We start from the raw sequence: 23922 nt of genomic DNA, 5'->3' as shown, positions 1-23922 counted from the left end.
CCTTATTGTTATTAATTCAATGCATTTAATGGCCACAATTATTTATTATTATAAATAGTTTAATTATATTATCTTTATTATCTTATATTATCTTTTTAGTTTGCCAGTCACACAAAAAAACAACATTAAATAGATTGCTCCGCAACTAATTCCCTTTCCACACTTAAGGACATTCTTCCGTCCTGTACTTAGACAGTATGACTTGTTTATACTTTGATTTGAATTGATAAATGAATGGGCACTGCTTGAGTTGGGCTCTCAGGTTATTCCAGAGCCTGACACCACACACACACAGACACACACACACTTTTCCTCGTAGTTCTGAAAGCCGGTACTTTAAGTTGGCCATAACCTCTCAAATTTACATTTACATTTACATTTATTCATTTAGCTGACGCTTATATCCGAAGCGACTTACAATTGCTATATATGTCAGAGGTCATGGAGCAACTAGGGGTTAAGTGTCTTGCTCAGGGACACATTGGTGTCTCACAGTGGATTCGAACCCGGGTCTCTCACACCAAAGGCATGTGTCTTATCCATTGCCCCACCACCACCAAATTGTAACAGCTATCTCTTTTTATAAATAATTTTTGAATATTTGCTGGTTGTAGGACCCGATTTGCTTTATACACTAATTGTGCAGTATAAAAATCAATTAAGTCCATGAATTTAAGCATGTTACTTTGTAAAAACAGTATATTTGTATGTTCGAGGTATCCTACCTTATATGAATAGCTCTGATCGCTAGTTTTTGGAGTATTACAAGGGGATGTAGGGAACTTTTATAATTATTACCCCAGACCTCAATTCCATAGGTTAAGTATGACAAAATAAGACAGGAATACAATATATACAGCGCCTTGTAATTTAAAACGTACTTAGCTTTGTTTATAATTGCAATATTTTTTGCTATCCTCCTTTGTGTGTCCAATGTGTGATTTCCAGCTCAGTTTGTTGTCTATCGTGATTCCCAAGAATTTGATTTCTGTTACTTTTTCTATTTTAATACCATTTATACTTATCAGTAGTTCAGGATTTTCCTTATAATTGCCAAACATTTTAGATTTAGATTGAGTGATAATTTGTTTAAATCCAGCCATGTTTTAAATTGAGCTAATTCCTGATTTACATCCTTTATAAGTCTATTATAGTTATCGTTAGAATAAAATATGTTGGTATCGTCAGCAAATAACACAGTTTTTAATAAATCTGATACTTTAAATATATCATTGATATATAAATTGAATAGCAAGGGTGCCAGTATAGACCCTTGAGGCAGCCCACAAACAATGCTCATACATTTTGATTCAGTGTCCCCCATTTTAACAAATTGTTGTCTCTCCTCTAAATAGCTTTTAATCCAGTTCCCAGCAACTCCCCGAATACCATATTTTTGTAATTTTTGTACAAGGATAGAGTGATTGATGGTATCGAATGCTTTCCTTAGGTCTATAAAGATTCCAACAGCATGTTTTTTACTGTCTACAGCACTGGTGATTTCTTCCACAGCATCAATAATAGCCATAGTGGTCGATCTTTTGGGTCTAAATCCGTATTGCCCTTCGTTAATTAACTCATGCTTCGCAATAAATGTATCCAGTCTGCTGTAGAACGTTTTCTCCAATATTTTTGAGAACTGAGGCAGCAGAGAGACAGGCCTATAATTTGTAAATATATGCTTACTTCCGTTTTTAAATAGCGGTAACACTTTGGCTATTTTCATTTTATCTGGAAAAGTTCCCGTTTGGAATGAAGCATTACATATGTGTGTTAAGGGTTTCACAATATTATCAATTAATCTTTTTATTAATCTCATATTTACGTCCAAATAGTCCATAGATGATTTATTTTTACATTTATTCAAGGCAAGGCAAGGCAAGTTTATTTATATAGCACATTTCATACACAATGGCAATTCAAAGTGCTTTACATAGAAGAAATTAAAATAATAAAAAGAAATAAGAATAATTAAAACAGTTTAGAAAAATAAAAAATAAAATACAGTACAAACAGTCGGACGAACATTGGCACAGTGCTCATTCAGTAAATGCATAGTTAAACAGATGTGTTTTGAGTCTGGATTTGAATGTAACTACAGTAGGAGCACATCTGATCTCCTCTGGAAGCTGGTTCCAGCTGCGGCTGGCATAATAGCTAAAAGCAGACTCGCCATGCTTAGAGTGAACCCTTGGTATTTCAAGCTGATATGATCCTAATGATCTGAGTGATCTGTTGGGTTTATATTCAGTGAGCATATCTGCAATGTATTGAGGTCCTAGGCCATTGAATGATTTATATACCAGTAATAATACTTTAAAATCAATCCTAAGTTTAACTGGGAGCCAGTGTAAAGACCTGAGGACTGGTGTGATATGTTCATATTTTCTGGTTCTGCTCAGAATCCTAGCGGCAGCGTTCTGTATGAGCTGCAACTGTCTTATGGTCTTTTTGGGAAGGCCAGTGAGGAGTCCATTACAATAATCCACCCTGCTGGTGATGAAAGCATGCACAAGTTTCTCTAAGTCTTGTCTGGAAACAAAGCATCTAATTCTTGCAAAATTTTTCAGATGATAGTATGCTGATTTAGTTATTGCTTTGACATGACTACTGAAACTAAGCTCTGACTCTAGTGTCACACCAAGATTCCTGACTTGATTTTTGGTTGTTTGACCCCTAGAGTGAAGGTATGCGTTCACCTTGAGAACTTCATCTTTGTTTCCAAACGCAATGACTTCAGTTTTGTCTTTGTTTAACTGAAGAAAGTTTTGACACATCCAACTGTTGACTTCATCAATGCATTGGCACAGGGAGTCAATGGGGCTATAATCGTTGGGCGATAGGGCTAAGTAGATCTGTGTGTCGTCTGCATAGCTGTGGTAAGAGATTTGGTTCTTTCTCATTATTTGGCTCATTGGGAGCATATACAGGTTGAACAGGAGTGGCGCAAGAATTGAGCCTTGAGGGACTCCGCATGTCATGGATGTCCACTCAGACTTATGGTCTCCTATACTCACATAATAACCTCTCCCATCTAAGTATGACCTGAACCATTTTAGGACTATCCCAGAAAGCCCCACCCAGTTTTCCAGCCTGTCCAGAAGTATGTTGTGATCGACAGTGTCAAATGCAGCACTGAGGTCGAGTAGTACCAGCACTGATAATTTGCCTGAGTCAGTATTTAAGCGAATATCGTTTATTATCTTTATGAGCGCTGTCTCTGTGCTGTGGTGCGGTCGGAAACCAGATTGAAAATTGTCAAAGTATCCATTCGAGCATAAGAATTTGTTCAGCTGATTGAAGACAACTTTTTCAATGATCTTACCTATGAAAGGAAGATTTGAGATCGGTCTATAGTTGCTTAATATGGTCTTATCCAGATTGCTCTTTTTCAGGAGGGGCTTGACAACTGCAGTTTTTAGGGAGTTTGGAAAACTCCCAGAGAGAAGTGAAGCATTTACCACTTCTAGAAGATCTACTTCTAAACTGTTTAACACACTTTTGAAAAACGATGTGGGAAGTGTGTCAAGAGCGCAGGTTGATGTTTTAAGGTGCTGTACGGTTTCTTCCAAAATTTTGCCATCAATTTCTTTGAAATCAGACATAGTAACTACTTTCTCAGGTGGTTTGATCTGTCTGACCCCAGCGCAAGTCAAGGATGTGCTGATCACCTTTCTGATATTATTGATTTTCTCAGAGAAGAAAGAAGCAAACTCACGGCACTTGCTGTCTGAGAGCATTTCACTGGGAATCTGGCTTGGGGGGTTTGTCAGTCTCTCTACAGTAGCAAAAAGAGTGCGTGTGTTGTTTAAATTACTGTTTATAATATTTGAGAAGAAAGTCTGTCTAGCTTTGCCTAGTTCCATATTGAAAGCATGCAGGCTGTCTTTGTAGATGTTATAATGGACTACAAGTTTTGTCTTCCGCCACATGCGCTCTGCTTTTCTGCATTGTCTTTTCATATTTTGCACTGCTGTTGAGTTTCTCCAAGGTGCTTTTTGTCTGCCACTCTTCTTCCTGACTTTCACAGGAGCAATATCATCAATTACACCTTTAACTTTTGAGTTAAAAGAATCAAGGAGAAAATCAACAGAGTCTGCAGATATGCTTGGTGTTAAAGATATAGCCTTCATAAATAGGACACTAGTGTTCTCATTTAAGCATCTCTTCTTGACAGACACAGATCTAGCTTCAGTGGCAGGAGAGATCAATATATCAAAGAAAATACAGAAATGATCAGACAGTGCTACATCCTTAATAACAATCGATGAAATGTTTAGACCCTTACTGATAAGTAAATCTAAAGTGTGTCCACGATTGTGTGTGGGTCCATGTACATGCTGAGTCAGATCAAAAGTTTTTAAAACAGTTTTGATTTCTTTTGCCATATTGTTTTCTGCATTATCTATGTGAATGTTAAAATCTCCAGCAATGGCAAAACAGTCAAACTCTGAGGTAATTGTTGATAACAGTTCTGTAAAGTCCTCAGCAAAGGCTGGAGAGTATTTTGGAGGCCTGTAAATAATGAAAAGTAAAATGCGTGGAGCACCTTTTAACACAATACCCAGATATTCGAAAGACAAGTAATTCCCAAATGATATTTGCTTACATTGATAGATATCTTTAAAAAGAGCAGCTAGACCCCCACCTCTCTTAACAGCTCTGCAGACACTCATAAAAGTAAAGTTAGGAGGGGCTGCTTCATTGAGGATTGTTGCACTGCAGCTGTCTTCTAGCCAGGTTTCATTTAGAAGCATAAAATCCAGGTTGTTTGTGGTTATTAAGTCATTGACTAGAAGTGATTTATTTTTAAGTGAGCGGATGTTAAAGAGTGCTAACTTAACAGACTTACTTTTCCCCACAGCAATATTAGTTTGACGTGTAATAGGCACCAGATTAGTTGGGTTTGCTGTACGGCTATTGAAGGCCTTAGACTTTCTATCATGTAATAGAACAGCAATAGAGAAAGATACAGGCACACTGGGTTCCCGCTTGTTTTGTAAACATTTGAGAAAGTTACTGTTATCAAAACGGGGACCCGACACATATCACTGAGAGCTGGTATCAGTTGTTTTTGGTTCACCTCGAGCAGATGGAGGAGGGTGTGAGCCCTGGCGTTGTGGCAGAGGCCGAAGAGCTCTCACAGGAGGAGGGGGAGGGCGAGCTGGGCCCGCAGGCTTTGGTGGTAGTGGTGCCTGTCTTTTTTTTAGTTGGTATCTGGGGGCTTGCAGCAAAAGAGTGGGATAGTCTGGTTCCAGCATGCACCAGCTCTTCCATTTTCTGTGAGAAGCACAGTAGTGGCGTTGCAGGGGAGAGGGAGAAAGTGTCTGGTGAAAGGGGCTGTTTCTCTGGTGTTATAGGAGGCTGTAATATGCTGTCCTGGCTTCCCTGGCTGTTTTCCAGGAAGTCGTCCTTGGGTGCTGAATCTTCAAGCAGTTCTGATATGGCTGTCTGTGGTGAGCTCTGTGTGCAGGGCTCAGCTGAGATTGTGTCCGTGAGCAGAGGTTGTTGTGGCGGAGTGGTGTTATCATGTCCATTTTGCTGCTGAAGTGAAGTCCCGTGGTCATTCATACTGTGTCCAGGTGTGTGTGTGCCGTTCAGATTGAGTGGATTGGCACAAACCGCAGAAGGATGATTTAGGGAGAAGTAGATATTGTCCTTTAACACTCTTGAACCAAGTTTGTTTGGGTGATGGCCATCCCGATGAAACAGTTGTCGTTGACTCCAGAAAAGATTGAAATTGTCAATGAAGTTCACTGCTTTTATATTGCAGGTTTTTTGCAGCCATGTATTTAGCCCAAGCAACCGTGAAAACCTGTTTGTTCCTCTTGCTGGTAGTGGTCCACTGATGAATGTTTGAACTTTCAGTCTTTTAAGTGTTTCAAAAAGTTTATTGAAATCCTTCTTAAGGAGTTCTGACTGCTCTTTATGAATATCATTTTTCCCCACATGTATGATGAGTCGATTAGCAGTCTTATGTTTCATCAGAATGTTCTGAAGTTCCCTGTTTATATCAGAAGTTGTTGCTTGTGGAAGGCAGCATGTAGTTGTATCCCTGCTGCTAATGTTTCTGATTATGGAGTCCCCCACTATCAGAGTCCTGGGCTCGGCTGTGCTCTGAGCTGAGTGCCGCTGTCTGCTCGACCTTGAGCGCCAGTTAGCATCAGTGTTAGCTACTGGCCTATTCAGTCTGTGTTCGATCACATTCATCACATTTGTGGATTCCTCATTTACATTCATTAGTACTTCAAATCTGTTCTCAAGATGTATAGGCAGTGGTAGCAGACCAGTGTTTGTAATCCTTGTCAGAGCTGTATCTGGGGTAGAGGATGCTACTGCGGCAATATGTGAGGCTCGTGACAATCTGATGTCTCGAGTGCCTTTGGGTCTCGCTCCCTGTTTGTGCCATCGATTAGTAAGTCGATCGGCTTGTTTCTCTACCTGTCGAGGAGCACTAGTTTCATGGGACTCACCGGCTATATGCTGAGGGTGTCCATGACGAAGCTCTGTTGTGTGCTCCGTCTGGTTTGGTGGTCCCGTAAATAACTTTGTTTCTAGAACTGCAATCCTTTGTAAAAGTCTGTGGCAGTTAGTGCAGCAAGTAGATTCCAGAAGAGGCATTTTCTCTTATCCTTGTAGGCAGTTGTGTTTTCCTTTCCCGGTATGTAAGCTGGTCGGGTAAAAGAATTCTCAGTTTTTGTAGTAATCCAAACTTTGTCGTATGAGCACTGTGCTGATTTGCTGAAGTTAAAATTAGGTGATAAAAGGAAATAAAATAAAGGAAATAAAATATAGAAAAAATAGGAGATAAAATGTAAAAGCGATAGAGCAAAACGCGGAGCAGTAAGCAAGAGCGTCCGAACAGTAGCTGAGCAGGAAGTAGATCCCAAAAACTATTCACAATAGTTTTGATTTCTGTCTCACTCACATCAGAGAGGAAGATGGTTTGAGTGGTCCTTTCTATACGCTGAATCCACCATTATGTTATTACTGCTTGCTGGGATTTTGGCCGCTAATTCAGGACCAACATTTATAAAGAAATCATTAAAGTTATTGACAATGTTTTTCATATTATAGTTTTCCAGTGTCATTATCTATAAAATAATCAGGATATGAGTTGATTGTATGATTTGTCTCTTAGCAATTTATATTTAGTATACTCCAAATTCCTTTAATATTACTTTTGTTCTCATTTAATTTTCTCATTTTTAACATTCTCATTTTTAAAAATGGGTTACTAACAGTCATGCACAGTTACTTAACATTGATACAATATTTATTTTAAAGTTTTTTTTATTTCTCATTAATCTACAATTTTGATATATTTCAATGAAAATACATTTTCAAAATGATGTGACAAACCTGAAAGAATATAATGTGTAGATTCTGTACATGCATTTAAAACCAAACTACAATTTTTCTATTAATTTAATGAACATTTAATGAACATCTGTTGTGGTAATGATACATAGGTGACGGATATGAGGTGGATTATTACGGTAATGATAATAAGTATACTATGCTTTTGTTAAAAACACAAAATTTAATTTAATGTAGAGTTTTTTTTTATAATATTTTCACAATCATGGATTCAAGTTCAAATCAGTTTTATTTTGTAGTGCTTCAAAAAAAGAGTGGATCTGAGGATGTGGTTGTAGCTCTGGAATAATGGCTTTTATGTCATCAAAGTAGTACCTGACCTTCTCCCTCATATCTTATGGATGGAATGTAAAATTTGATTGGTCAATTCCCTTTTTTTTTTTTGGACCTCTCTGCCTTCCATGTTCACAAGAACCTGCTTAATCTCCCTCTTCTCAAGTCTTCTCAGTCTTTTCTTTAGGTTTACAATCTCTGTAGTCCTGTCCAGAAGCTTCTCTTCTGTGTGGCACAACTTTCCCCTCAATTTAGATTTTTTTTTTTTTAAATTACAAAAAAATAAAATTTCATTTTGAGTGATTATTTGTTTTGCTGTCTGTATAGAAATCGTCTCTGTACGTATGTACAGAATGTAGAGAACGGAGACGTAAAGTCGACGACTGACATTGGGATCGCGTCAGAGAGCCCCAATCATCTTCCTGTGTAAACGGAGCGAGCCAATGCACATTGGCGTCCAAGATGTGGATCTCTCACTCCGCCCAGCAGTGCAGGAATAAATAGGAAGCGGATGCAACACCAGTTGTTTTTCGCTGAGGAGCCGAGCAGGACCCGGCACTCAGTGGTGGTCCAGCAATGGTGCCTACGGGACGTTAAGTCTCCGTTCTCTCCTTCAGGGAACAAGGGTTACATAAGTAACCGAGACTATTTCCCTTTCAGTCCATCACGTTCGACTTTTAGTGGGATCCCAAGTAAAACGCCACCTATTCCTGCCACCTTCCAGCACCCAGCATAAGCCTCCTAATCCCCCCGCACCTCCCGAAAGACACAGGCTCACCGCAGGGAGTCGTACCGTGGAAGAATACACTTGGGATCGCCATAGGGATCACAACATATGGGACCCAGCATAGCACAGGTTCCACCAATGCATACGAGTGTTAGGCCTGGCGTCAGACGCTCCGCCACGTCCGACTGCCGGAGGGTGTGGAGGAATTCAGCAGGGTTTGCCATTCCGGGGAACTCTACTGGAGTGAATAAGCGCATGTATCCATCCATAGGGGGGGAATGACGCAGCAAGCCGACACTAAGCAGGTTCTCCGGTGTTACTGGCTATGGGAAGCGAGTACACGGGAGGATACCGGCTCGACACAAAGGCTTTAAAACCTTGCGTGCCTTTATTTTCAAGTGATCCTGAAGACCTTAATTGGTTGCTTCAGGTGTGTTTGATTAGGAAAATGAGAATTTCAGCAGAAAATGCTGTAAAATAGAAAAGTAATTAATTCCCATGTTGAAATTACACATTATGCAAGGTAGAGAACAGTATTGTCTTTATTGTGATGCTTTTTTATATTACTAAATAACATTTTATATTTAATATCATTAGTGCCGTAGTGTTTTAATGGTTTTCGTGAGAATCACCCGAGTACACACTAGTATCTAGTCCAGTTCCACCATTCAAATCCAGTTTTGTGTGGAATATCAGTCTGACCAAATAAATCACAGGAATGTGGATATCACTTCAGTGCAGTGCTACCTTACTAACTATTGAATTATGAGTTTATTGAGGCACTTCTTGTTGTTATTAGTGAATATGTGTTCCCCACACTGAAGTGTTACAAACATTGCATTGGTTTAGGCTGACATTACCCACAAGCCCTTGTGCCGCACAGGTTGCTGTAGTCATTACAGCACTGGTGAACAGGGTTCATTTACACTTACAGTGACACACACACACACACACACACGTCTCATGTTTGCAGTGATGTGATCTCTTTGGCAGGATGAGCATCCAGACCATCCGCAGTGTGTTCAGCGTGGACACCGGCTACCGGCTGACTGACGACCAGATGGTCAACCACTTCCCCAACCACTACGAGCTGACCAGGAAGGACCTGATGATCAAGAACATCAAGCGCTACCGCAAAGACCTGGAGAAGGAGGCCAGTCCCTTGGCCGAGAAGGACGAGAGCGGGAAATACCTTTACCTGGGTAATACGAGCTGCTTTCTTCCTCTCGCCTCCGTCTCTCTCGTATGTGCCGTCGCTCACTCTCTGACTCTGACCGTAGACTTCGTGCCGGTGACGTTCATGCTGCCGGCCGACTACAACCTGTTCGTGGAGGAGTTCCGGAAGAGCCCGTCCAGCACGTGGATCATGAAGCCGTGCGGGAAGGCGCAGGGAAAAGGCATCTTCCTCATCAACAAGCTCTCTCAGATCAAGAAGTGGTCCCGCGACAGCCGCACATCCACGTAAGATCGGCATGTACTGAGGCAATAGTGGCAAAAATAAAAATAGATAAATATCTAAAGAAACAATAATATTTTTTGGACTAGTATTTTAGTTCTTTGGTTATTTTGATTTTGCATTTTATTATTACAGATTTTTTTTCATACAATAAGAAAAAAGGAAAATTAACCAAAGAAATATTATAATTATATAATGATACTAAAATGTATGGATCCCGTTACATACATTGCATACCGTAATGAACTTGGTGATGGAAAAAATATGGCAATTGGGAGAAAATGATTTTGTTTTACGTTCTCTCGCAAAACTGTTGTGTTCTTTGCGAGCGGCCGCAAAGTTTCTCGGTGGAACACAAAAATCATTGACATAATTTTTCCTCCCCTCTCATATTTGTTTCTCACCTCATGTCTAGTTAATAGGGATGCACGATATATCGGCATCGGGCAATATATGTTAGTTTGAAATGTCATAGTTATCAACCTGATTCGAAAATTTGGCCGATATTTTAAAGCCGATAAACAATGGATTACTTCCTTCAGCTGAGACACTTAAGATATGCTCTGTTTGTGCACACATTGATGACTCTGACATTGATTGACACTTTTAATGATGAGACTTTTGTTTTTGCAATCAGGCGCTCAAAATTATATTAAAATTTGGATTTAGATTTATCGGCCAATATATCCAGGGCTCAACGCTAAGGATTTTTACTTGCCCTGCCAAAATGTTCACTGGCCCCAACACTGAAAAGTAATAAATAAATTAAACAAAATAAAATAGGCTTAGTTATTGTTTTAGTTGTTTTTGATCCATGTAACCTTAATGAATAAGGTTATGACACCAAAAACTACTAGCCTAACTTATCACAAATAGTATATTATGTGCAGAAATAGGTTAAAATTGCATTATATTGTAACACTGTAACATAATCTAAAAACTAAACTAAAAATTTAAATAAATACAAACAAAACCAAAATTTGATTAGGTCTACCCCGTTACAATAGTCACTTTACAGTTACTGCTATCATAAAAATACACTTATTTGTAGATTTAAAATTCTACATGTGGCACATTTATTGTTCAACAAAAAATATTTTAGCAATATGTATATTTTAGTCAGAATTACTGCGCTCCTATTTTATTGCGCTCTGGCGGCGCTCATTTACGACTGCCGCACACATAAACAAAACATAACATATCCGTATAAGCTAAGGGAGACGTGAAAGAGTATTCGCACGCTGTGAGACGTGGTGCTCTGGGTGCGAGTACCAAACTGAGGGACGCGGGTACTTTAGCTCTATAGAGAAACCCACGAGAAAACAGCGATGAAATTGGCAAAACTGCATAGCGCTGCTTTAAGTGTCTTCATGCGCTTGAATATTTGAATAGGCGAAGCTTAAAAACACACAAATGATCAACTTCCGTGAAGATGCAGCACATCGGGCAGTCCTTATGTGGAGCCTTGATAACGGTTATTGGCTTTCAAATATAAAGGTATTGGCCAAATGTTCATATCAGTGCATCCCTAATAGTAAATATACCACAGTAAAAGTGCCATCAGCTGCTTGCTTCTGTCTGATATGCTGGCGTTTGACAGGTTTGTGGCAGCGAACAGCGGGAAGGAGGCCTACGTCATCTCTCTGTACATCGACAACCCTCTTCTGATCGGCGGGAAGAAGTTCGACCTGCGTCTGTACGTGCTGGTGACCAGCTACAGGCCGTTGAAGTGCTACATGTGAGTATGTGACCGCCGCACGCCACTGCACCACTCGATCCGCACTGAACGCTTTGTGTTTCAGGTACAAACTGGGCTTCTGCCGCTTCTGCACGGTCAAATACACGCCCAGCACCAGTGAGCTGGACAACATGTTCGTGCACCTCACCAACGTGGCCATCCAGAAGCACGGCGTAAGTCTCTCACACCCGCAGTTAGTGTCTGTGTACTTACAACAGTCTGAACGCTGCACAATCTTTTCTCCATGTTTAAATCAGCTGCTGGTTCCCTCTGAATAAGTGGCTGACACAATGGGGACGCGTCTTACAGAGCCCGGTGTCTGAAGCATGTGTGAAATCAAGGCAAATTGTATTAGCCGACAGCAGTCCAATTATGTCATATGGAGCACCAGTGCCTGCATTACATGCCTTCAGCTTTGTTGTCTTCAGGAAGCCGCTTTGTGTGTGTGTGCATGTAAGATAAGAGTCTGTTAAAGCATTTTCGGCTCTCGAGGGAGTTGGATGGACTGGAAGTGTTCTTGCTCGATTCTCTTGAAGAGAATCAAGCGTTTGCATTGAGTGAGTTCAGCTCTCGAGAGAGCAAATTGCATTCATTTTGATGCATTTACTGTGGGAAGCTCTGCCCTTGCTTGACTCTCTCTTGAGGGATGAGAGTCAAGCATCTGCTCCTCACGATTCGGGTCCCACGGCTAGCAAGGAGGGAGTAGAGCGAGCTTGTTTGGCTCTGATGGAGCTGAATGTACACACTGTGTGATGGGTGGTAAGGTAGCTCTGCTCTCACTTTGCTCTTTCCTCGCTGTCAAGCCCCGCATCTGCTGAAGCAGTTTGGTGGCTTCGATCGTGAGGTAGAAGCAGATGCTGAAAAAAATGTAATCTATCTCCTCTGCTTTATCACATTGTGGCTCATGGCACATGCGCCGGCGGGTCAGGCCAGTGTGGCTCTGCACACCATGGTACTCTACTAGAGAATAGACTAATGTTAAGTGAGAGCATGAAGTCGGGTTCCATCAGTTCCTCCTCCAGTGTATTCAGCTGGGAGATGTTCATGTAAACATAGTATATTTACTATATGTTGGCATGCTTCCTAGACGTTCATGAGGAATGGGTAAGTTGATAGGATGTAATGGACTTTGTTGCTGCAGGCATCCCACTTATCATCTGTGGCTCCCTCCAGAAGTGGAGGTGATATAACACACTTCCTCAGTGAACGTGTAGCGATAACGGCATCTGCCTGACAGATATCCTTGTAAATATAGAGCCAGACAGGTGAGGTCGAATGTGGTTTATTTACACTCTTCACTTGTCGCCCACCTCAATCTTTCATTGTTTAGAGCTTGACAGATGAAAGCTCAGGTGGAAGTGGCCCACTCTCTCATCTGTTGCACTCCCCAGTCTATCATATAGGGTATGAGTTATGCTCCTTAGGAAGCATGACCAATAAATGTGATGCCCTCCCCAGTTCATCGACTGAGAGTTGAAGTAGGGCTGAGCTCCATGGCAGGGGCTGAGTATGAGTAGAGCTTGACAGCTGAGATTGAGTATGGATATTTTTCCAATCTCTCACTTGTCTTCCTTCCCCAAGTTGTGATATTGTTTATTGAAGCAGGATTGATCCCCATCCCTGGACTACTCGATAGACGAGCGGGGCTTTGACTGGGTGGAGTGGTTGAGTCAAGGTTAGTGACCCATTATCTGTTGCCTGTCCAGCTCGTTAGTCTGGATATTTTTGGAATTTTCCCTGTCTGCTCCCTTTGATACCCTGCTCCCTTAGGCTTGTGCTCAGGTCTGATCTGTCTATGTCTGCTCTTAGGGGCTCTGGGTTCTCCTGTAGCTGTGGCTTGGACTGGACCAATGAAGTCCACGTACCAGAAACAGTTGAGCATGGAGGCTTCTGGGCTTTATTTTCAAGCTTCTATAACACTCAGCTTTCTAGGGAGGTGTCAGAGCATGCGCCCTACTTGGTTGCTGATGCATTCAGGTTATGCTGGGTCCCTTCAGTGCTTTGATTGTGGCAAGATTGTGCTTGGCGACCTTCACAGCGCACAGGCAGGCATTGATCAGCACGGCTTGGTGGGTATTAAAGGATTAGTTAACTTTAAAAAAAATGTCCCCCATGTCATCCAAGATGTCCATGTGTTTCTTTCTTCAGTCGAAAATAAATTAAGGTTTTTGAAGAAAACATTCCAGGATTTTTCTTCATATAATGGACTTCAATGGCAACCAACGGTTTGAAAGTTCAAATGTCCGTCTCAATGCAACTTCAAAGGCTCGACACGATCCCAGCTGAGAAATAAGGGTCTTATCTAGTGAAACGATTGATTTCATTGGACTGCTGTCGGCCAGTAAGATTGTCTTAATTTCACACATGCTTCAGACACCAGGTTCTGCAGGACAATTTTTTTTCTTGTCTCCTCACATTCAGTTATGAATTAATTAAATCGTGTTGCCTAAATTATAGCATATTTTCTATTCAAAATAATGACAAAGTTGAGTAGTTTGCATCACTGGATATCACTGTCGTTTGTTTAACATTTCTGTTATAAAATAGTTGTTAAATTCTAAATGTTTAGCTACTTGCATCACCTAGCTTACTTCCACCCAGGGGCGGTTTCTTCATTTGGGCGATTGGGCGATGCACCACCAAAGTGTGAAAGGGACTTTTTCAATCACATTCACAATCTCATACAACCACAGAGTTACGCTAGCCGTCACTGTATGTTCTGCCTCTGGATATAGTCCAATCAGCGTCATGTCACATTCTGTGGAGTACCGCCTCTTTTTGGGCGATTTCACTCTGGCTGAGAATCGCCTAGAGTGTTCCCATAGACTTACATTCAAAGATGTTTTTTTTTCAAACTGCAGGCACTGCAATGCATTCTCTATGGGTTCCGGGAGGGCTCGCACTAACGTGCTTACGTCATCATACGTATCCTTAACTTGTGCAGCGATTGGTGGGAACAAACATACACTATTAAAAATCTTTAAGATTAAGTGACAAATAATATTTGAAAACAATTTTGAATTTGAACAACAAGAAAAAATGAAACACTACTTTAATATCTTTATCAAATGTGATTAAAAAAAATAAAAATAAAAAAGAGAGCGAGAGAGACTGTTGGGACATAGATAGATAGATAGATAGATAGATAGACCTTTATTGTCCCCTGGGGGAAATTCTTTTTCACAAACACTGTCAGATACAGACAACATGGACAAATACACACACAACACATCTGCAGATGGTAAGGAGCAGGATTAGCGCTTAAAACTGTTAAGAGCAATGATGGCAGAAGGGACAAAGCTTTTACTGAAGCGTGCCCGCTTCCACCGCAAAGTCCTGTACCTACGGCCTGAGGGCAGCAGGCAGAAGTGGCTGTGGAGGGGATGATCTGGGTCTCTGCTGACAGTCCGGGCCATGCGTGTGATGGCTTTATTGTTTTGGTGGCCGAGGTCTATTATAGGCAGGCCGATGATTTTGGATGCAATGTGGGTGACCTTGGTGAGTTTATTTCTATTGGTGATGGATAGCATGTTATAGTAACAGGGGGAGCAGTAAAGAAGGATGGGTTGGATAATGCTGGTGTATAACAGTAAGAGATGTTTAGGGGTGACACAGAGGGCACGGAGCTTGCGGAGAATGTGAAGTTTCTGCTGGGAACGTTTATGAATATTGATAACATGTTGCTTAAAGGTAAGTTTATTGTCCAGTGTGAGTCCGAGGTATTTGAAGTGATTGACACGTTCAACTATTTTGTTGTAAATGATAGTAGGTGCCAGATCCGGGGTGTGGACTTGAGTGTGGATGAGTAGCTCCTTGGTCTTGTCTACATTCAGCTCCAGGAAATTGTCGGAGCACCACTTAGTAAAGTGGGTGACAGACTGGTGGTAAGCAGTTATGGAGTTACTGTCCTTGAGAAATGCTAAAATGGCAGTGTCATCTGAGTATTTGAAATATGTGGTGACAGGGAAAGGGCTGGTACAATCATTGGTATAGAGTGTGTACAGGAAGGGGCTGAGTACACACCCCTGGGGAGCGCCGGTGTTAGTGATTATGGTGGATGAGGTGACTGATCCGATTCTGACAGCTTGTGGTCTATTACTGAGAAAGTTGTGAATCCAGTGAATGAAGAGTGGGGACAGGTTGAGGGTTTGGAGCTTCCTGATCATCTGGTGCCGTTGTATTGTATTGAAGGCTGAGCTGAAGTCGATGAAGATGATAGATGCAAAAGTGTCAGGTAGCTCAAGATGTTGCAGAAGGGGGTGGAGGAGACATGCCACGGCATCCTCCGTTCCCCGCTTAGCCTTGTTCCCCGCTTAACTGGCCTCAACATCTGGCGAGTTGAGGCCAGTTGAACGCTCTCTCGCAGAAACTCCAAAACAGACTCAGAGAATTCATAACTTATGACGTTCCAGGAAATCCCTTATTATATGGACAAAGTCTGAGTTAAAAAGCAGAAACATTTTGACTGATGAAACGTGAAGACATGATTGCAACAATATATTTTTTATGTTACCTCTTGGGGTTTTTATAAAAATAAAGTATATGAATAATGGATTCATATGGCTAATTGACATAGCCTTTATTACAGTATAAACTATAAAATCTACTGCCTTATTCTGTGATAAAAAGTACATTTTGTACATAAAATCCACCATGAATTAATTACTCAAATGTTAGTAGTACATAAAACAACCATAAACTTGTCATTATGACAAAATATAAGAAAAATTTTTTTTGGGGTTATTTCTCAGCAGTGTATTTTATTTCTTAGCCAGTTAAACATAAGAAATAAGAAAAAATAAAACCTGTAAATTAGACAAAGGTCAGAATAAACTGGTATTACCAGTTACTACGCTCCTGCTATGGTGGGTACTGCTCTGTTTTATAATAATTATAATAATGTTGTTTCACAGAAAAACAGTAAGATTACAATAGTAATATTTACAGTGCATCCGGAAAGTATTCCCAGCGCTTCACTTTGTCCACATTTTGTTATGTTACAGCCTTGTTCCAAAATGGATTAAATTAATTTATTTTCCTCAAAATTCTACAAACAATACCCCATAAAGACAACGTGAAATCTTTGCAAATTTATTACAAATAAAAAATAAAAAAATCACATGTTCATGAGATTCATAGCCTTTGCCATGACACTCAGAATTGAGCTCAGGGTTATCCTGTGTCCACTGATCATCCTTGAGATGTTTCTACAACTTGATTGGAGTCCGCCTGTGGTAAACTCAGTGGATTGGTTGTATAAACACCTCATGGCTGATTCAGACATCTTCTTACAGATTTTTTCAGGCAGCTGTGCAGCTCATAAATACTAGTGTGTGTATGTGTGTGTTTGACCGCAGGACGACTACAATCACGTTCACGGCGGGAAGTGGACGGTCGGAAACCTGCGCCTCTATCTGGAGAGCACTAGAGGACGGGACGTCACCAACCACCTGTTTGACCAGATCCACTGGATCATCGTCCAGTCTCTCAAAGCCGTGGCTGTAAGTCAAGCTAGAATATGCTAAAGCCTCTGCAGAAACATCCACAGATCACCGCATCTGTCAGGCATGATGATGTAGGACCGCACGTACTGGATCGTTCTGATGCATAAGTGTTGAGCTGGAGGACTAAGATGAGTCATTCACAATGATAATAATAATAATAATGTGTTTCTGTTCTGGCTGCAGCCCGTCATGAACAACGACAAGCACTGCTTCGAGTGTTACGGTTATGACATCATCATCGACGACCGGCTCAAGCCGTGGCTGATCGAGGTATGATATCATCATCGCTTTCAACATCGCTTTTTTATATTTCTATTTAGCTTTACTTATATTTGAATTTTAGCATTTAAACACTTCATTACAGTTGTTTTAGTTTTTTGTCATTTTGATTTTTTTAATACTTCTATTTAACTTTAATATTATTTTACTTCAATTTTTGTCATTTTAGTACTTAAACTGAAACTTATTTTATTTCAGTTATTTCATTTCTAACATTTCTAATTTTCAAGTTTAAGTGTGTGGTTTTGTTAATATTTCTATGTTGCTTTAATTTTTATTTCAAAGTCTTAAGTAGTTTAACTTAAAGTTATTTTATTTCAATTAGTTGGCAAGGCAACACTTCTAATTTTCATTTGACTTCAGGTATTTTGTGTAATATTTATATTTATTTTCAGTGTTATTTTAATGACTGAAAACGTCTCAGGTTCCTTATGTACCACTGGTTCCCTATGTACCACTGGTTCCCTGAAGAGGGAACGAGACGCTGCGTCGAGACGCTGAATCGTAATAGCACACTAGCTTAAAGCACTCTGGAACCTGGAGTGGAGCTCATGTCCAGGCTATAGAACCTGACAAAGGCGAGCGGAGAGGACCAGCCTTTCCCATCACAGACGTCATTAAGGGAAGCTCCCGAGAGCAAAGCTTCAGAAGCGGCCATACTCCTAGTGGAGTGGGCCCGCACAGCCATAGGTGAAGGCTGACCGTCCGACTCATATGCAAGTGAGATGGCCTCGACTACCCACTTACTCATCAACTGCTTCAATACTGGGCACCCCTTCCTGGGTGACCCGGACAGACGAATAATTGATCAGACTTAAGCCACAGTGCAGCTCTGTGGACGTAAGCGCTTAGGGCCCTAACAGGCCTCCTGCTCTGGGGTTCGAAAAGGTGGAGGACAAAAGCCTGCAGCGCAATAGGCCCCGCCATATTGGTGAGGACCTTAGGAACATAACCCTGACTAGGGTGAAGAAAAGCTTTAACCATGCGAACTCCAGGTAGGACAGAGCTACTGATAGGGCCTGTAAGTCTCCGATTCTTTTAAGAGATGAGATGGCAAGAAGGAAGATAGTCTTTAGAGTGAGTAACTTTTCTAGAACTTCTTCAATAGGCTCAAAGGGAGCCGCCATAAAGCCTTCCAACACAATAGCCAAATCCCATGTTGGGTGCTCTAGTGTGCTGTGCAGGTCCCAGTCTCAAAGTGCCACAAAGGAAACGCATAACCAAAAGATCTCTTCCCAAAGATAAACCACCCAAAGGAGTGTGGAAAGCAACTATAGCCGCCACATAAACCTTCAAGGTGGAGGAGGATAGACCTTGGGACACTTGGGACAACAGGTCCCTCCTGACTGGAATCTCAAGGGGAGGGTCCTCACGGAGAGACACAAGGTCCGAGATCCATACTCGGGCGAGCCAGTAAGGGGCTACTAGCAACAGACGGGCCCCTTCCTGGCAAACCCTCCACCTCGGGGTGGAGTCTCTGTTCCCCGGGCCTCTGCCCCTCTTGACAGCACGTCTGCTCCCTGGTTCTGTTCCCAGGGATATAAACTTCCCCTTGGAGAAAGCCGTTTCCCCTGGGCCCACAGGAGGATCTGGTGAGCCAGTGTTTATAGGTGGCACGACCGCAGACTCCTCAGTTGGTTGATGTAAGAGACCAGCGATGTGTTGTCTGTTCGAGTGTTGTCTGTTCGGACTAGCACATGATGGCCTCTCAGGTCTGGGGGGAAGTGTTTGAGCACGGGTAGCGACACTCCGATGAGAGGAGCAGGTAGACGGCCGTGACGGCTCCCTTAAAAAGGGAACAGATGTTTGTGCAAATCTCAGTGTTAATGTAGTTTTATTTATTACACTATTATAATGTTTATTCATGCTTTCTCTTGCTTTGTTTATGTGCTTTTGTTGTTTTTATCAGTTTTGTGTTTTGTATTTATCTTTATTTTTATTTCAGTTTTAATCAATTTATTAGTTTAACTTAAACGTGTTTTATATCAGTTTGTTGCCAAGGTAACATTTCTAGTTTTGGTTTCAGTAATTTAAGTTTATGTTCTTCACCTAATATTTATATTAAAGTCCCGGTAAAGGCAGTTCTAAAAAAAAAATATCTGAACACATAATAAATGTTAGAAATGTATTACTAAAACACATTACAAAGACTGTGAACTGTGAAGTACTGAATTGTGGAGTTAGACCGTTAAACCGATTTTCACCATTGCTATGCTCAGGATTTTTTTGGCGGGGCTAAAACGGGGGCTCAATGACGCACTGGAGCCGTTGAGCTCCTGGCCCCGCCCCTACTGTCGATGACGCACTGGAGCCGCTGACGCTGGCCCCGCCCCTACTGTCGATGACGCACTGGAGCCGCTGACGCTGGCCCCGCCCCTACTGTCGATGACGCACTGGAGCCGCTGACGCTGGCCCCGCCCCTACTGTCGATGACGCACTGGAGCCGCCGAGCTCCTGGCCCCGCCCCTACTGTCGATGACGCACTGGAGCCGCCGAGCTCCTGGCCCCGCCCCTACTGTCGATGACGCACTGGAGCCGCCGAGCTCCTGGCCCCGCCCCTACTGTCGATGACGCACTGGAGCCGCCGAGCTCCTGGCCCCGCCCCTACTGTCGATGACGCACTGGAGCCGCTGACGCTGGCCCCGCTCCTGGTAAATGTGGCCGAACCGACTATCTCCGACTATCAGCCTTCATCCTCCCGCCACGCCGACAACTGGTGCCATGATCGCAGTGCGTGCCCGCGAGTCAACTTTCCCGCGAGTGGGCGTGGTTTCAGCGGACACGCCCCCAGCGTTTGAGAGCAGAGACCACTGCTCATTTTTTCAAGATTTTGATAGCTTATTTTATTTACTTGGCGGCTTTTTTATCTTTCAGATTTGTCTGGGGGGCTAATAACACATTTTTCTGTGTGTGACAAACTCAAAACACATACTTACTTTTGACTTTACAGGGACTTTAAACTTTATTTCAGTGACTGTAACTTACTGTTAATGTGTGTGTGTCTCTCTCTCTCAGGTGAATGCGTCCCCATCGCTCACCTCCAGCACAGCCAACGACCGCATCCTGAAGTACAACCTGATCAACGACACGCTGAACATCGTGACGCCCAACGGTGAGATCCCGGACTGCCGCTGGAACCGCTGTCTTCCCAAAGAGGCTCTGGGACATTATCAAGTGCTGTGAGTCTCTCTCTCTCTCTCCGTCTCTCTATCAAGTGCTGTGAGTCTCTCTCTCTCTCTCTCTCTCTCTCTCTCCTTCTCTCTATCAAGTGCTGTGAGTCCAGGAGCCTCCGCATGTGGTGTGGTCCCGTGAGGAGCGGCTCGTGTATCAGTGTCTCTCTCTCTCTCTCTCTCTCTCTCTCTCTCAGATATGACGAGGAGCAGGCCCTGAGCGAGAGCGCTGACCTCAGGAGCCGGTCGGGTCAGTCGTTGGGGTCAAAGGGCAGCAGGTCTGGCAGCGTGAGGCCACCGTTCCCCGCCACCTGGAAGTGAGACTGTCCACATGAGGCCTTCGCTGGAGACACTGCAGGAAACTCTGTGTGTGTGTGTGTGTGTGTGTACGAGTGATTATGAGAATGAGTGTGAGTGTGTGTGTGTTATATATCTAAGCTCACTCCTGTACCCGTTGCAGATGGATCTTAGCACTATTAAACACGTGAAGTGTGAGTGTGTGTGTGTGAGTGTATGAGTATGAGTATGAGTGAGGTTGAGTGTGTGTATGAGTCTTGAGTGTGTGTGCAAGAGTGTGAGAGTATGTGTGTGAGTATGTGAGTATGAGTATGAGACACACACACATGTGGTTGTTCAGTGTGATCACATGACCTTCGCCCAGGACTGACACCTGTGTTCAGAGAGTGAGTGGTGACTCTGCAGAGGAGCCTGAGATCACAGACACACTGATGTTCAGCAGGACGACGCTTGATCTTCTGTGTGTGAGTGTGTGTATGAGTGAGTATTGAGTGAGTGTGTGTATGAGAGTGTATGAGTATGAGTGAGTGAGTGGTGACTCTGCAGAGGAGCCTGAGATCTCAGACACACTGACGTTCAGCAGGACGACTCTTGATCTTCTGTGTGTGAGTGTGAGTGTGTATGAGTGAGTATTGAGTGAGTGTGTGTATGAGAGTGTATGAGTATGAGTGAGTGAGTGGTGACTCTGCAGAGGAGCCTGAGATCACAGACACACTGATGTTCAGCAGGACGACTCTTGATCTTCTGAAGGAAATGAAGACTTCTGTCAGCAACGACACGTTAAAGTGACCATACAGACATTAATGATGTCATAAAGATGGATGAATGAGGTCTAATAGATGTATGGCGTTCACTTCATCATCATCATCCTCATCCTCAAGGACTGATTATATCCTGATTTCAGAACAAGTGTTGAGTCCGTCCCTCAGATCTGGTTAGGGGAACTGGTAATCCAAAGGTTGCTGGTTCGATTCCAGAGCCGGTGGGAAATGACTGAGGTGCCCTTGAGCAAGGCACCTAACCCCTTATCACTCCCCGGGCGCCACACAAAGGCTGCCCGCTGCTCTGGGTGTGTGTATCCACGTTTGCATCCACACGGTTGTGTGTGTGTGTTAACTACTCACTACTCTGCTCCTAATGTGTGTGCATTAACTTGGATGGGTTAAATGCAGAGGTCAAATTCCAAGTATGGGTTACCATACTTGGCCGTCACGTGTCACTTTCACTTTCAACACAAGATGGCGCTTCAACAGTCCACTATTGCACACGAGCCGTCCGGTCCCTTCACACGTCCCTTAGATGAGCTCTGTCTCTGACCCTGCTGTAACACGGGCCGCTTTCCTGACGGGACGGCTTCTCCAACACTGTTCGGGAAAAACCAGTCACACTAGAACACGTGCTCTCATTTAATCATCTGACACAAACTCACTATCCAACACTGACTTTAGGAAATATCTCTGGATAAGACATCGTCTCCATGCGAGTGTTAAACTGGTCCTGATCCACCGGCGGATGTACAGCGTCTGTCTGCTGCTATTGGTCAACTACACTACACATGCTAATGCTAATGCTAATTTAACCTGGATGGTCAGCATGTATACTAATCCCAGCTGATGATCTAGAACAGTTTTAACCGATGCTTCTGGACTCCAGATTGGCTCTGACCTGTTGATCTGTGTATTTACGTCATTTATTCCTTTTATCTGTGACGTTTTACATGTTTTACGTTTTATTTTATACTGTTCAGTTTAATATATTTTTTTATTTAATTATTTAATTCTATTGACGTATTTTATATGTATGATTAAGTATGATTAAGGGGTAAAAACCAAAACGTCACTGTTACAAAATAATCGACTGATGTTGTTCATGTTCAAAAAAAGCTACAATAAATAAATGTTACAAAAGTTTTCTGTTTCAAATTAATGCTGTTATTTTGAGCTAAAAAATTAAATGTATGATGGTTTCCACAGAAATATGAACTGTTTTCAACATTGGTAATAATCATAAATGTTTCTTGAGCATCAAATATTAGAGTGATTTCTGAAGGATCATGTGACACTGAAGACTGGAGTAATGATGCTGACTGTCATACAGTGTATAGTGAGTAGTACAGGGACACCGGGGCTAGTTGTCACAGGCTCTGTATCAGGTTTTGAGTCATAAATGCTCATATCATATGTTGGTTTGACACATTCAGTGAATTATGTCCTCCAAACTCAAATTCAGTATCAACACAATCAAAAACGCGATGAAGGTTCAACTGTGTTTTGCACAAATGTTAGGAGCGGCGCAAGTTAACACATTTACACTGTATAAGATTATTAGTTACAATATCTTAATATTTGGTGTTATATCTTAATAATTGTTTTCCGTTTTGACTAAATATTTTGTGTTTCTCGGTTTAATTCTGGGTTTAAAAGGCAATATTAAGCTGTACAAGGCAGTGAACATGCCCCGTTATTGGGTTTGACTCGTGTTTACACTAAACCACAGACATATTCACTGGAGTCTCCTGTATAAATATTTACTGTGATATACAAGACTAATAAATGTAAAATTGATCATATTTTATGTTTTTTTTCTTCTTTCTTTTTTTGTTGAAAGAGAAACAATCCTGCAAATCTAATCATTTTCAGGAGATTACGAATAATAAAATTAAATCACAATAAAATATACGCTTTTTGTTTACGTCACTGATGAATGTAGTATTTTTTTTTTTTTTTTTTTACAAACTCTCGTGGAGACAACAGCAAAAGAAAACAGGCAAGGCATCAACAAAATACAAAAATAATAATAATAAATAAATAAAAAAGGCTTTGTTCTCAAATAAATAATGTGTTACAGGATCAAAAACATTTCTGCAGCATAACAAATAGCTTCTACAGTTTTTTAGAATCTTTAACAAGGTTTAAGGAGGAAAATAACATACGAAGTTCATTTTTAAAACAGTTTACATTTGGCAATTGTTTTTTCCATTTATTTTTGTGAATGTGGTATTTACCCATAATGATGATAAGGTTAATCAAAAGTGAAGTGTCTCCCGTCAGTTTAGAATTATAAATAAGAATATCTTCGATTGAAAATTGTTCAAGTTC

At 41.7% G+C, this 23922-nt stretch overlaps 1 protein-coding gene across 6 annotated transcripts in view; it reads left to right on the top strand.

Annotated features, from left to right (window-relative positions):
• The window catches only part of ttll1 (tubulin tyrosine ligase-like family, member 1), a 301517-nt gene extending 278002 nt beyond the window's left edge, over window positions 1-23515 (top strand). For 3 of the 6 annotated variants that reach the window (XM_082167266.1, XM_082167265.1, XM_082167264.1), the window contains 8 exons: window positions 9374-9582; window positions 9661-9841; window positions 11437-11574; window positions 11639-11747; window positions 16932-17075; window positions 17262-17348; window positions 20373-20536; window positions 20725-23515. In XM_082167266.1, coding sequence (XP_082023392.1) covers window positions 9374-9582; window positions 9661-9841; window positions 11437-11574; window positions 11639-11747; window positions 16932-17075; window positions 17262-17348; window positions 20373-20536; window positions 20725-20848 — 1156 coding nt within the window. In that variant the 3' untranslated portion in view covers window positions 20849-23515. The other 3 variants (XM_082167269.1, XM_082167268.1, XM_082167267.1) reach the window with 2 other exon arrangements.
• Window positions 23516-23922: the final 407 nt, after the last annotated feature.

Source organism: Leuciscus leuciscus, assembly GCF_965113295.1.
Source record: "Leuciscus leuciscus genome assembly, chromosome: 4".
Classification (NCBI taxonomy): Eukaryota; Metazoa; Chordata; class Actinopteri; order Cypriniformes; family Leuciscidae; genus Leuciscus; species Leuciscus leuciscus.
The sequence above is the reverse complement of the archived record's forward strand: the minus strand, read 5'-3'. Positions and strand labels throughout refer to the sequence as shown.